This window comes from Alligator mississippiensis, chromosome 1 (genome assembly GCF_030867095.1).
Source record: "Alligator mississippiensis isolate rAllMis1 chromosome 1, rAllMis1, whole genome shotgun sequence".
NCBI classification, from domain to species: domain Eukaryota; kingdom Metazoa; phylum Chordata; order Crocodylia; family Alligatoridae; genus Alligator; species Alligator mississippiensis.
The window spans coordinates 246,130,520-246,144,802 of NC_081824.1; the positions used below are offsets into that span (position 1 = coordinate 246,130,520).

At 41.2% G+C, this 14,283-nt stretch overlaps 1 protein-coding gene across 3 annotated transcripts in view; it reads left to right on the forward strand.

Moving 5' to 3' along the window:
• Positions 1-3,931: 3,931 nt before the first annotated feature.
• TBX19 (T-box transcription factor 19) overlaps positions 3,932-14,283 on the forward strand; it is a 48,747-nt gene continuing 38,395 nt past the window's right edge. For 2 of the 3 annotated variants that reach the window (XM_059720451.1, XM_059720452.1), the window contains exons 1-2: positions 3,932-4,008; positions 12,975-13,201. In XM_059720451.1, the coding sequence (XP_059576434.1) occupies positions 13,005-13,201 (197 nt within the window). In that variant the 5' untranslated portion in view covers positions 3,932-4,008; positions 12,975-13,004. The remainder of the gene's footprint in view (positions 4,009-12,974; positions 13,202-14,283) is intronic. The other variant, XM_059720453.1, reaches the window with a different exon arrangement.

The window sequence follows — 14,283 nt, forward strand, 5'->3', positions numbered from 1 at the left end:
AGACAAGGGACACAGACTTCTTTAACTTCATTGCACATTGCTATTCTTGAAGTGGCTGAAGCCATAGACTGACCGTTCTTATCATTGTTAGAATATAGCGGTCTCCTTTTGGATGTAACGATCTCCCTCTTCTATGGTTGCAGACAGCTAGTGACCCAGGATAGCTAAGCAGTTGTCTTTTGGGGTTTTTTGGTTAGCATTTAAAGTAAAACTTTACACTTGTACAGAAAGCCTTACCAGTCTCTCCCAAACACAACACTTGTTCTGAGCATCATTCATCTGACTTCTCTGCTAGCATGACTTTGAGACGCCTGCATTTTTCTAAATAAGGCTTTTTGACTGCTAATGTCTCTAAGGCAGCTCAACAGAAGTTAGAGCAAAGGGTAGGGAGGTAGATACCTTCTTTTATTTCTCCCAACTTGCTGCCTGAACTAAAACAAGTCACTTTACCTCTCTCTTCCTCCATGTAGGGGAGACTCGGTTCAGTTCCCAGGCCACTTCCTACCAAAGGATCCTACCCTGGTCTTTACAGAATAGTTTTGTAAGAAGCAACCGGAGGATATGCCTCTTAATGCTTCTCTCATGCCTTTTTTTGTTTAACATTGGCTTCTCAATGTGGATTTGGGAAAAGCTCCCCACTAAGTAATACAAGCTTCCTTCCCAAAAGTGTTATTAACCAGGGTCATTGTTGCTCTAGACCATTCAACAGTGAATTCTGCAGTGCTGACTGCTGGATTTTCTTACTCCTGTACTTCAGATCAACTCATTCCTTGACAATTCACCCCCTTTGCTAGGGCTAGTAATTGCACTGGAAAGCTCTGCCTGTGAACCTAAATACTTTCCAGCCAGATTGGGAATGCAAGAACCAAGCCTTAATCGTGTACCCTGGATATAACTCTTGTATCTGTGTGTTTCCTGGATCGAGCCTGGGACCCAATTGTTCTGATAACAGCAGGTTATACAGAGAACACTTGGTATGTGAAGCTTTTAAGTGATTCATTGCCAGCATGCAGATTATACAAGTGTTCCTCTGGATTGCAAATCCACAAACTGACTACTTTTAACTGTAGAACTCTACCTCTGAAGCTTTTGAGTCAATAAGCTACACATGTAGGGTTTACTAAACTGGATTTAATATTGCATTCGGGTCCCTTTACTAAAAGGGGTGGAGTGGTGGCTGTGGGAGGAGATGCACCATTTCCATTAATTTAATCTTACTTTTGTAATACAGGTCTAATAGGGAAGGAATACTCTATCTAGACTCTTTCCAATCTGACATACACCCAGGCTTCTACTTGGTTACTAATAGCATTGCCTGGATTGCTGTCATTTTGAACTCCTGCCTTGTTAGTGAAATATGTTGCAATCCTGCATTCTTGGAATTGACTTATCTTCTCTTTACACCTGCTTATTGCATTAGCTGCTGTATTCTACCTGCCTTGTACACACATCTCATTCAATCTGTTAATTTAACACCATAGTTATAAAAAAAATAATGAAACTGGACACTAGACCACATTCCACCTTGGTTGGATTGTACCAGAAAGGCAGGATTTTGTCTGTAAAAGCAAACTGCCTCCTGTCTGTTTTGGTAGGTGTGTTCTGAATGTGTGGAAATCTTTAATGTTCCCTCCTTGTGTGAAAGTCCCTTATGTGACTGTTACTGCAGAGTAGACAACCTGTAAGGACTCCGTAGAAAATGAGCAGCTTCTGCCGCCACCTTTTTCAGACTTTTCTAGAAAGAAATGCTCTCTTTATTTTCTCAAACCTCTACCCATTTGCATGGAGCATATAACCACAAGGGCTGGCATTTTCAGAGATGTGTATGGGTGCTTATCTCCGTGAGTTTGGCTACTCAACTCCCTAAGTGCTTTTAGAAGATTTCAGTTCAGGTCACCAGGCCAGCTGATTTTTGTCTTGTGGTTGTCGCAACACTTGTTTAATGTAACTTTTTTTAACCAAAAAAGGCCTTAAGTGCTTTGTTTAGAAGCTTATTTTGTTTCATCAGAGCTAAGAGGACCATCTTTTGTAAAGAAACTACATCTATTCTGAAGTTACTGGAACACCCTAAACATATAAGCCCAATGTGAATGGCCTTTTCAGAGTAAAACCTTGCTATAATGACATGATGAAGCATACTTTGAATATTGTACTACCTGAGACTTTCTTACTGTGATGATGAATCTTTCCAAATGTGTTTTTATAACAGGTTTTTTAAAACCCAAAGTAGCATGTTTTTGTATCCTGCAGTAAGTCCTAACTGCTGATAAATCTTGTGCAAAACACTTTCGGACCACAGGCAGTAGAGGTCTACAGGTATTCCTAGGGAATACAGCAAGGATTGGTTCATGGAATTAGGATTATATCAAATTTGCATAGATTGCAGATGCTCCCATGGAATAGAGATAGGAATTGTCCTGTGGGTTGCATGACATGCAGTTTTCCCTGGTCCAACATTCTCAGAATAAAAAAGATGGGTATAAATAGAAGTATAAACTTATAGGGAACATTTTGGCCAGCTGTGTTGTGTGATAAGACTGCATTTTTCTTTTATGTGATATAACAGACTGAAACAATTTATTGTAACTTTTTTCTGAAAATGGTTTTCATCCAGTTTTGTAATCTTCATCATGTCAGTGCCTGCTTTTAGGGTCACCACCTCCTAGTACTGTAGGCTCGCAAAACTTTTCAGTAATTTTTTTGACTTTATGTATTTTGAAACGGAGAGAAAATCTTGTGCCTCATTTAAAATGTGACAAAACATTTTTAAAAGTTTACCAACTGAGTGATATTTTTGTAAAATGAAAACCAATTATTTTTGGTGAAATTTTCCACTCCAACAAGTGTTTTGTATTGTAAACAGCTTCTGTTGGCTCCTATGCTGCCTTGTATATACATCCTGGTTGCTCTTTTTTCCTGGGTATAATCATTTGGCAGACAGGTCTTTTCCTTCTTAAAAGCTCTTACTGTTCTGTAATAGGTTTATATCCTAAGACATGTGAACATTTTTTTTTTCAATAAAGTTGATACTGCACTAAATAAGTTGTTTTCTTTATTGAAATAAAAGAGTGAAGTTTGCAGGTGATACTTATTTTTACATGGATCACTTAATAGAACAAGATAAAAGGGCTTCTTATTTCAATGTTGGTAGGCAAGTTCCTGCTTCTTATGAAATGAGTGAAGTCAAGTGAAGTATTATAGCTTGAATAAATTATTTAGAATCGAAGATAACTGTGTTCTAATTCCACCGCTGACACTTTCTCTGATCTTAGCCAAGTATCTAGATCCAAATTTGAAAAAAAAAAAAACAAACCACACAACAAAACAACCTATTTTCTCTGTAATTATTTTCTCTGGTGGTGCTTGCAATGTTGTTAATTTATGTAGAATGGACAAGTACTTTTTTTTTTTATTTGCAGTCCTTGCTCTTATCAGAGTACTTACCAGTAGCTTTCTAGGCACGTAACACTTGTTCTGGGCTTATTCTTCTGTTGTTTTCAATGTGGAGATGTTCAATGTTCTGTTTGGATTTATTTATAATGTTATGAAACACACATAGGAAATGCATATCTTTATCTCTGAGAGAAAGTGAATGTAATAGGCTGCCTGCCTCAGGAAAGTAATTACAGACTTACCTGGAGGTCTGGACCAGCTGATGAGGATAATTGGCTGGCCCAAAGGAAGTTAAAAGGCTTCCAGGAAAAGGAGCTGGTGGAGTAGAGAAAGGGAGATGGCTGTAACACTGGGTTGGGGGCTTGTCTATGATCTGGGAAAAGACCAGAAAGTTTGAGGGGAAAAAGAACTGCAAAGCTAGAGGCTGAAGCAGCAAGCCAGGGAACTTGCTGAAGAGATGGAGAGGGAAGAGCGGTGCTGAGGAAGTAGCACAGACCCAGAGTCACTGTTTGGCTCTGAGGTGTGAGTTACCCCTGGATTGACTGTCTTTGTTTGCTGATTGCTGGCTTATGTTTATGGTGTTTCCTGTGAGGCAAAGATGCTCAGGAAAATAAAGTGAGTAATGGACAACTCATTACAGTGAGGTTGAAGACGGTCATGCACTATGGTGGCTTCTTTTTGGAAGCAATCATTCTGCATTCTTGATCCAGTCCCTTGAAGATGGCTTTGAGTTGGCTGCAAACTAGAATTCTGATTCCAGAGGAAATCTTGAAATGAAACAAAAAAATAAATTTAGTCCTAAAATGGGCAATCTACCACTCTCTCACTTGAGGAAAAACTTTTCAAGATTTCCTCAGATTTGTGGAAGCCTTTGTTTAGGAGTCTGGCTCTTCTATGGGCCAGGAGCTCTGAAGGCCTTGTAGTCCTGGCTCTGGGCATAGTATACTTAGTGGACTGATTAAAGGGCTGGGAAACCTGGGCTCCCAGGCATTTATCAGGCTACTAAGGGGCAAGAAAACAAATTATTTTTTGCATCAAAAACTAGTTTTTATCTAGCAAAATTCAAAACTTTTTTTCCAAAAAAGTTTCTGGTACTTGTTTACAGAAAGTGAAAAAGTAACTGGAAAATGCCTTTCAGATGGAAAACTTTGACAATCTCTGCTGTCTTCAAGCACTCTTTCAGCCATAAAGGAAAAACCCTAACATCTTCATGTAACATTCCTTAGTTAATATTTTATGAAAAAAACAGTTCTGATCATCTAGTTCAGAATGCCAAGCCATTTACCTTCTCCAAGATATTTTTGGTAGGAAACCCATAACAGCAACTAATTGAGCTACAGCTTAGCTTTGTAAGAAAGATGGGCAGTATTCATATTCTAATTTCCTGTCTCTAAATTGTCTACATCCCTAGGTAAGTGTTTCAATGACTAATTACTACTTGTTCTTTAGAAGCAAAGTGCAAGCTTGATTCATCAAGATCATGGTTCAGAGAAAAGGTCCCTGGTTGTTGTTTATCTCCCATACTAGTTAGTGTGGGATCAGTGGTCTGACCCTATGTATATGGTTTAAAACAGGACCTCAACATTCAGAGCATAACTTAAACCTGCATGGAGGATACCTCTAGGTCTGTTTTGGTTTGGTTGTCTCTAGTCAGGTGTTTGCATCATTAAACCAAAATGGCTTGAGCAAAGGATGCAATTCTGATTTTGCTTTGGGTCTTTAAGAAGAGGAAGTCTTTTCCTCCAAAACTGATTAAGTGGCCACCTGATCTTTCTTTTCAGGCTCTAGCCCCCTTACTTATAGGAGAAACACTGGTGATCTTAAATTACTCCATCCATTCATTTGCATTTTATATTTAAACAGGGCTTGACTCTTGTGTGGGTGGTGGGTCTCCCAGCTTCCTTTTCCTTTCCTTTTCCTGCCCCCAGAGCCTCCAAGTCAGTGCAAAGGAAGTAGGGAAAGAGACAAAATATGTTGGTTTGGTTGTTTTGCTTTTCATAGATGCCCTCTCCACAGCTCTTATTTGCCTTTAATTGATTTGGGGGGGGGGACTTGGTTCCTCTGAAAAATCAAGCCACTTAAGCATATTTATGGCACCTCCGGTTTAAGTGGTTTGACTTAATACTTTAGTCTGGATATATGAACTATTGCTTCCCTAGTGTGAAATATCTCATCTTTTGGCTTTACTGCTGGGGAACAGCCAGAGAGGGAGAGTGTGTGTAGTCCAAGCAGATCCAACCTCCCTGCTTCTCTAGTTTCCAACTATAAAAATGGACCAGTGATGACCTGTAGAAGTTAATGTATAGTTGTGAAGGGCTCGGAGATGGAGGAAAAGGTGGGGTGGGGGAATCTGATCATGATTTAAAGCTATCATCCTAATTTCATCAGTTCAATTTTCAGTGTTTTTTAAAAAAAAAAAAAAAATCCTCCAGAACAGAAATGCATAGGGCCGTTTTCCTGCTGCCTGGGCTTCTCTCTGTTGAAATTTCAGTCTGGTACTAACAGCAGAAGTCTTCATGGCCAGTAGAAACATGTGTGGTCAGCACTGGATTGGAACTGCTGTTTTATCCCCAGTAGTAATGAAAAAGCTAATCTTTCCTAAATCTCTTATAGTTCAATAATCTCCTAAAGTGCCAGATCCATGATTAAAAGCACTGATAAGAGCAGCTGTCCTTTTGTTCTCTTTTAATTAAGCCTCAGCACAAGGTGGGTGTTTGATTTCCTGAGAATGTTTTGATGAGCGAGGTTAAGTTTCCTTTGGCTGCTGGGACTGAATGTTCAGAGAAGGTTACTCATTCAAGCAGTTCAATGGGTTCTGGGGAGGTGGAAAGATTGAGTCCTACTCTTGTGGATTTCATTGGATCAAGAAGGGCTGGCTGCCTTTTTGCCGGCGTGGGTCTGAAGACAAAAAACAGCTATCCAGTGTCAGGTGCAGAACAGGCCATTTTAATTGCTTTTTTTTTTTTTCTGTGGTGTCTCAGCAGCTGTTGGCCAGAAGGTATGGGGTTTGAATTTAATCGGACAGTAAAATAACTAATAATCCAATCAATTCTTAGGTGAGCATTCTCCTTAATACCCAGATAATTTATAATCTTGGGTTTAGGCATTTTCCTCTCTGCCATTTTCCCTGATTTCCTTGCAAAGTGTATTAATTCAAAATTGTTCACCAAATAAATAATTCTGCCTTGAATGTTGTGTGTGCTGATTTGTGGCAGTGTCTGATGCTTGTATTTTCTGCTGATCTGGTTGCCAATCACAAGTCATTAGTTCCTACTTGAATGAGGAATTTCCAAAATCAAGTTCAGTGCAAAGAATTCAAAACTTAATTTCTATGTGAATATGTACTGCTTTCCCAAATGTCCTGGCTAGTAAAACCATTCACTGAAATGTTTGCAGACCGTAAATGCTAAAAGCATATAAACATTAGTCCTGGTGCTGTCCCCTACTCTGCAACTCCATGGAGACTATGGGATGGACCAATTTTAAGTTTTAAAGGCTGTTCCTAGCTTTGTGTGTCTGTCTACCAATGCAGATTCATACTGGAACAAATACCAGACTTAGGGGTAGCATTTCATTTTCCAGACACCAGCATAAATCTGAGAGTAGGTCTAGGAGCTAGAAACTCCTACAGCCAGCTCTGACTCCCTCTGACCTGAGCCTCTTTATGCCTCTGTTCTAATGTTTGTAGAAGAGACAAATTCTCCCTTCTGTGCCTTTGAAGGTAGGTAAAACTGATATAAAAATCTTGGTAAGTATACAGATATCTGGCAAACAAAAAAAAAAAAAAAAATCAGTTAGAGGAAATAGGAGTAGAGGAGAGGGAATGACTTCAGAAAACAGGGAACCTAAAAGCAAGTCTTTTTTTTAAGCGTGGAAATGAAAAATTAATGAAGTACAGACATCCCTGACTCTTACTCTGTCTATCTGATTTCCTGCATGCATCTTATTTTATTTGGTGGCCTAAGCTATATAGATGCTAATGCATTCTGTTCAAGGTTATATGTAATCTAGGACTTAAAGATAAAAGGAATGGGGAAAAATGAGTTGGATTTGCATCTGAGATGCATACTTTTAAGGAGAGAATTCACATCCTGAACGTATCCAGGCTACTTTTGTGAGGATGTATGAAATCTTATTCATTGTTCACTTTTCTGTCAAATCTAAAATAGTTGGCTCAGCACAACTCTATACTATGCACTGGGTGTGAGGCACTCCCTGAGTCTGGATTCCTATATTTGAGCCCTTGTGCCCCCACATCCAGAAACCAACTGGCCTATCTTTTCAACAGATGTGAAAGCATTCTTCTTATCTACGATACTCAGAGGTGGAACAGACTTGGTTCCAAATTTGCCCTTAAGAATTAAGTCTCTCCACTAGGCTAGGATATGAAATGGTCCATCTCAGTGCCAAAGTTGTTTTTTTTTTTTTTTTTTTAGGGGATTAACTGCTGGCAAGGGGTTTTAAGAGGAAAGTAATTTACATCCTCCTTAATTCTAGCAATGAAATTCTTTCCCAGTTTTGCTCTGCCCCAATCAGGTTGACTGTTGCACTCCTCTCTTGCATGCTGTGGAAGCAGGTGTTCATACAATAAATTTATATAGGAAGAACAGATGCAGAAAATCAGATCTGAAGAAAAATCCCATGCTCTTCTCATGCAGTGTTTCCTAAACTTCAGTGTTGAGCCTTGTGCTTTATGAGGTAAAACCCATGGCTACTGCTACCCATAAACTTTGCTTTGGGTGTTAAAGCCCTATATATATAAATATACATCTTTCATCTCCCTGCTTATAGCCAGTCCTTAAATAGCTTCCATGGAGATGTACCCCATATTTTCATGCATGCTGGGCTAGAACTTTATAGCTTGATGCTTCTCTTCTCTTGTGCTTTGATTTGCAATAAAGCAGTGACAACATTGATGTTTACATTTTCTTCACTCATATCTGCGCTGGAAGGAAATGAGTAGGGAAGTATACACCTTGTTGTTTTACGCTCTTTACAAACTGGGACATACTTTGCTACCTTAGTGCGAACATCAAGAACCATGACTCCAAAGAACTTTTCCCTCTAAAACTTTCAAAGATGGTGATTTAAAAGTTTGGCAGCTAGATTCAGTGTTAGGCTTCCAAAAAAGCTCCACAATAGAAATTAAGCTACTGTACCCTTACAGTCTGAACACTTCTAGAAACCAGTCTGCTTACATCTAAGCTTAAGTACTGGTTTTGAACCACTCATTTAAAAAAATATTGGCCTTTGTGTCAGTGCTGCAAAGTACTTTTGTCCTGCCACACTGCTAACTTTTAAAATGATGTACTAAAGAAAGCTGCTTAAACCCCCAGCATCATCCTCTTTCTCCCCCCCCCCCCCCAAACTCCTCAATAACTTTTTCAGTGTGATTAACAAGAAGTCTGTGAGCCAGTAATCAAGTCCTTGATGAACTTGTGACGAGCAAATGATTGTCCCCGGAGTTCACCAACAGTTTCCCCAAAAGTCTCCCCTCCCATTTTTCTACATCACTACCTTTCTACTACTATGGGTTATTGTCACTTGTTTTTGTATTTTGAAGTGAAGCAAAGCACAAGATGGGGAGATTGGGTCTGGCTTCCAGAGCTTTTAAGCAGCTACCATTCCAGTAAAAATCAACAGCAATTATGGGGAGTCAGTATCTCTGAAAATCAAATCTTGTACCTTTTTTCTATCAAAGTGCCTTGTAGAACTACTGCTGTAGAAATTTTACGCTAAGCATGTGGCTGAGGTACTGCTGCTGGTAGGATTCATAACTTTGAATCTCCTGAGCAATTAGCTTCCTAATAACAAGGAGGTCTGCTGTTCTGGGAGCTGGAATCTAGTGCTGTGGCTTTACTGCAGTCAGTGGGAGTATTGGCAGGCTTTTCATCACCATCAAGGGATGTAGGATCTGATCTTTTTTCCTTGAGGGTAGTGTACTAATCAAGCTGTTAGCATGCAAGGACTGATGCACTTTGGAAAGTGCACCATAGGGTCTGATGGGCTCTTAAAAAGCGTGCCAGACTTCTGTTCATCTACGGCATAAATTTATCCCTCATGATGGAGTAACTCAAAAAATACAGCCTTCCAGCTTCTCAGAAAGAATCATAGGTATAAAAGCCCATTAAAGGCTATCAAATAAAACAGCTATAATGTTCTCAGTCAAGTTATTTTTTGAGCGACCCAAAAAATATCAGACTATTTTTCAAAAATAAACCACAATTGGCGTTTTATCCCATATCTGTGCTATAGATCTTGTTTACACCACTTTGACATTTTTCATATGGTAAAGGCTAAAGTCATAAAGGGGATGTAGATGCCTGATGGCCTATTTAGGTACCTACGTTCCAAATGTAGATGCCACTGATATTCATCCAAACCCTTGCCTAACCCTGAAGGCCCCTAAATGCCTTCAGTGCCTAACTCCTGATGGCATTGCAGTATTCGGCACATACAGTAGGCCTCCACTACAAAGTTTTGTCACCATACCAATATTATTTAGGGATATGGAAAGAACATAGCCCCTTTTAGCTGACATACCTAGGACAGTAATGTCCCCAGTCTGCACAAAGGTATGCTGACAGCAAAAGGTTTCTGCTAGCTTTTAGCTGTTGTCATCTGGGGAGGCAGTCTAATGATGCTAACAGAAAAATCTAGTCCACCAGCATATGCTGCATCTCCAAGAGGGGGCTGTGCTGGTGCAGCTATGCAGGCACACGTATAGTAGCAGCAGTTCAGTATACACAGGCCTAGAACCCTACTTGGATTCACAGAAGGGTCATTCCCTTACTCTTTTGCTGTGAGGCCTAATTCAGTAGGTGTGTTTGGATTCCACGTAGAACATGCCTTTCACCCAGTAGCTCTGGTTACAGCATTTGCCACTACAGACCAGGTTAAGGGTGCAGAAAGACATAAAAGCCTTTGGTAAAAGACTTCAAACTCCCTGGACACTCCATCACTGGCCTCAGGATTGCTGGTCTCGGGCAAGTAAAAAATTAAAAACCAGTTGGAACAGTGAATGGACAAACAAGAAATCATCTACAAACTGGACTATGTTAAGTAAGGTTTAAACAGGGACTACAGATTCATTTTCATTTACCTGGATTAATTTTGTGACCCCTTTGTTCCTATGGGTTTACTGCTTGTTTGCTTGACTCTCCTAGCCTGCCTCCATCCCCCCTTTCTCCCCTCTCTCTCTCTCTCTCTCTCTCTGCCCTTGTCTTTTGTATTCTAATTTTTTCTCTTTCCTATCCTCTCCTTTTTGTATGTCCTTTTCACAGCATCTGATGAAGTGATCTTCAGCCCATGAAAGCTTGTGCGTTCTCTCTGTCTCTCTCTCCCTCATTTACCTAGTCTATAAAAGTGCATATCTACCCTGCCTTTTGAGGGCTTCTTCCAGAGGAGTTCCAAACCTATTTTTTTCCATGAGTGTCCTAATTACCAAGCTATGCTAGGGTGAGGTGCTTTTATCTCCTCCTGCTCACTTTGTATAAAACACTTGAATATTCACTGGAGCAAGCCAGGCACTGGATCCAAGCTCTCCTCTTCAGGTGACTGTTTTAAACACTAAGCTGTACAGTCCTTCTCTCCTCAAATGAATGTTTAGGTATTTTTTAAGTGGAGCAGCTTGAAGTCCTGAAAATGCTTAGGTGTTTAGCACTTACAGTCTAGTCTACAAGAAGGACAGAGAGCCCCACCCAGGAGACCCCACAGCCTGGTGGATGGTTCCCTAGTTCCTCAGAAAGGTGGGAAGAGGTGGTGTCAAAGCCTCAGTGGCAGAAAGGTCTCAAGCTAAATCCTACAGATTCCAAGCAGATGCTGTTAAGTAAGAAAAGGGGTTCCTTGTCCTGGCTCGGCTCTGTGCAGGGTGAGATGTGGTCTGATCAAGCTTGCTAGATAGGAATCTACCCACCTACCTTACCTGTGGGAACCTATTTTTGTGAGTCTCAGTGGGCGTGCCTACATATTCATTAATGCACTGTAATTATGGCGCATTAAGTTCAGCACCTGTAATAACAGGGACTAAAAATACCCTAACTGGTGCTACTGTGCATTAGCACAGATGAATGCAATTTGTGTGATGCTTAATGTGCATTAGCCCAGTTTTTTGCCAGCTGCGCTAATACGCAGTAGCATTAGTCTTTTGTGTACCAAGCGTCTTGTTAAGATGTGCTCAGTGATGCTTAGCCATGAACTACTCAATGCTGTTAGGATTTAGGCATGTTGTCAGCAGAAATTTAGATGTAAGGGACTTGACTTTGGTGTTGAGTGAGTTTTGTGCCTACAGGGTGAGAGAGGGGTTTTCTGAGACCTAGGCACATAATGAGGCATTAGGACACCTAAAGAGGCACCTAAAATAGCATTAGGACACCTAAATCTTCCTTACTCTAGACCTGAGGTGATCAACCCTTGGCCCATGGGCAAGCATGTCATCCAGCCCATGGGGCAATTAACACTGAAACTGCTTCCCTACCACCAAATTTCGAAGCCCCGGGAGCCAGATGAAATGGCCCCATGCATAGGATCTAGCTGGTACCCATGGAGATAAGGGCAGGGCAATGGGCCTGTTCCAATGTGCACATTGGATGCACATGGGGGGGGCTGATCCAGCATGCATGAGGGTAGGGATGGGGTTGGCTGACCCAATCTGGTGCATGGGTTGGTGGGCTGGGGCTGGTTTGGAGGCCCCAATCCAGTGTGCGCTGGGCAGGGCAGCAGGCCCAATCGGCACATGTAGAGTCTGAGAGGGGGCTGCAGGCCCAATCCAGCATGTACAGTATGGGGTTGTGTGCCAGATTTGGTCCTGACCCCGTGTGCTTTTGGTCAGGCCTATGCACTGGATCTGGCCCACAGACCAACCCCACACCACTCATCTGGCCCACAGGGCCACCAGTTTGAACATCTCTGATCTAGATCAAAGTGCACGAGGACCTTTTATTATTACTTTATTTTAAGAATCCGGAAGAGTGGGACAGGCAGTTCTGTGTTTATAACAAAAATATAACACAAGCATTTTTCTGTAACAGCCTTGACTGTTGCCTGCTTGCTCCCTGCCTTCAGCGGGCATTCACATCAGCATGAATGCAATTTCCATGCATTGTTTCAGTCTGGAAATGAAATATTTTTTCATTAATGGAAACCTGGTTCTCAAGCAGAACAATTAGACCCACTTCAGATTGGAAAAAAGATAAAAGCCTGCTAATTTGGATGGAGGACTCTTCTTTTGAGGCAGCCAATTGCGTAATCAGGTTGCCACCCACCTGACCTGACAAGTAATTAGAAGATAGCCCTCTTTTTGTATGTACATGTGTATGTAAACCTTAACACACTGGTGTCACTGTCCCATTGTGACTTCTAAGGGCTGAAGAACAAGTCGGTGGAAAACGAACAAGGAGAGCAGAGTTGTTAGCTTGTAGCTAATTAATTGGCTTGGGGTTTAATTTTGCTTAGGTTTGTGGATTTTATTGGTGGTTTGGTTTTTTTTGGTGGTTTTTTTTTGTTGTTTTTTTTTTTTTTTGGTTTTCTTTGTGTTTGGGGGTTTTTTTCATTTTGTTTTGGGTTTATTTTATTTTTTTTAGCCACCTGAAGTTAATGACAGTAAAGTCACCATGGCTGATTTGGGGTGTAAGAAGCCTAGTGACTGCACAGTCTCCAGGCTCCTCAATGTTGTGGAGAACGAACTCCAGGCTGGGAGAGACAAAGGGGATCCCACTGAGAAACAGCTCCAGGTGGTCTTAGAAGATGCCGCACTCTGGCAGAGATTCCGGGAAGTCACTAATGAGATGATCGTGACCAAGAACGGCAGGTGAGTACTGCACTCTCCCTTGTGTAATTAGTGTATATGACAGTATTAGGGGACTACTAGCAACTGCAGGCTAAAGAAAACGATGGCAATTGTAGAATGTTGTTAATGCTGCATGTACATCGTGTATCCTGGGCAGTGATGGAAAGGCGGCATGCAAAGTCTCTTAAAGCCAAAATACAAATTGTTGAGGAAGGTTCATGTTCCCTTAGACATGTACCAGCCATCCTTGCATCCTTATATTCCTGGCTGTAAGATACATTAGAAGTTATTTATTGCTGTGAGACTACAGAATGGTAAGGGATACTCAACAAGAGAAAGTGACTCCCACCTCCAAGGCTGCTGTGGGCTTTCACCCACTTTGCAAATTGTTCAGCCTGAAAAATGCCTAAGTTCTCATACAGCAGGTTTCGTTTGTGGATCTCAAAGTAGGTCAGGGTTGTTCTCCCCATTTTCTGGCCAGGGAAACCAAGATGTGCAGCACCAATCTGAACAACATGCTCATAGTAGATCTGAGATGAGCACCCAAAACTTATAGCTCCCGCTCTGGTGGCCCAGTAAATGATCCATGAGTCTGCTGCCACATAGTTACAGATGCCAGCATGCAGAATTCATATGACAACAACCCCCTCACCATAGTGCGCACACACTATTTATGCAACGGCAGTAGCAAGGCTTGGCTGCTGTCCCATGCTTGTTTGCTGTCAACTTGGAACTTGGGTAAATGATTAATTCTCAAAGTCTTAGGAAGACAAAATGTCATTCTGGAAGTGGATCATGCTTCTAATTCAGTGCGTAAGGCACTCTCCAAAATGCAAGAGAAGTTCCTGAGTTCAGGATCCTGGTGCCAAGTTGGGCACTGGCCTGGAGGAGACTAATCTCAAGGAACTTCTAACCTAGAGTGGGCATGCAATCCAGTTACTCCTGTAACATGCTGGGGTTTGATCACATAAAGGTTCCATCACAAAACCACATGGGGAATTTCATGGCACATGCTTCTCTTGCTAGGTTGTACCCAAGCTTTTTCATAGAAGATATGCACATTTAGGAGGAATTGGGACAGATGGGGAGGTAGATCTTATCTA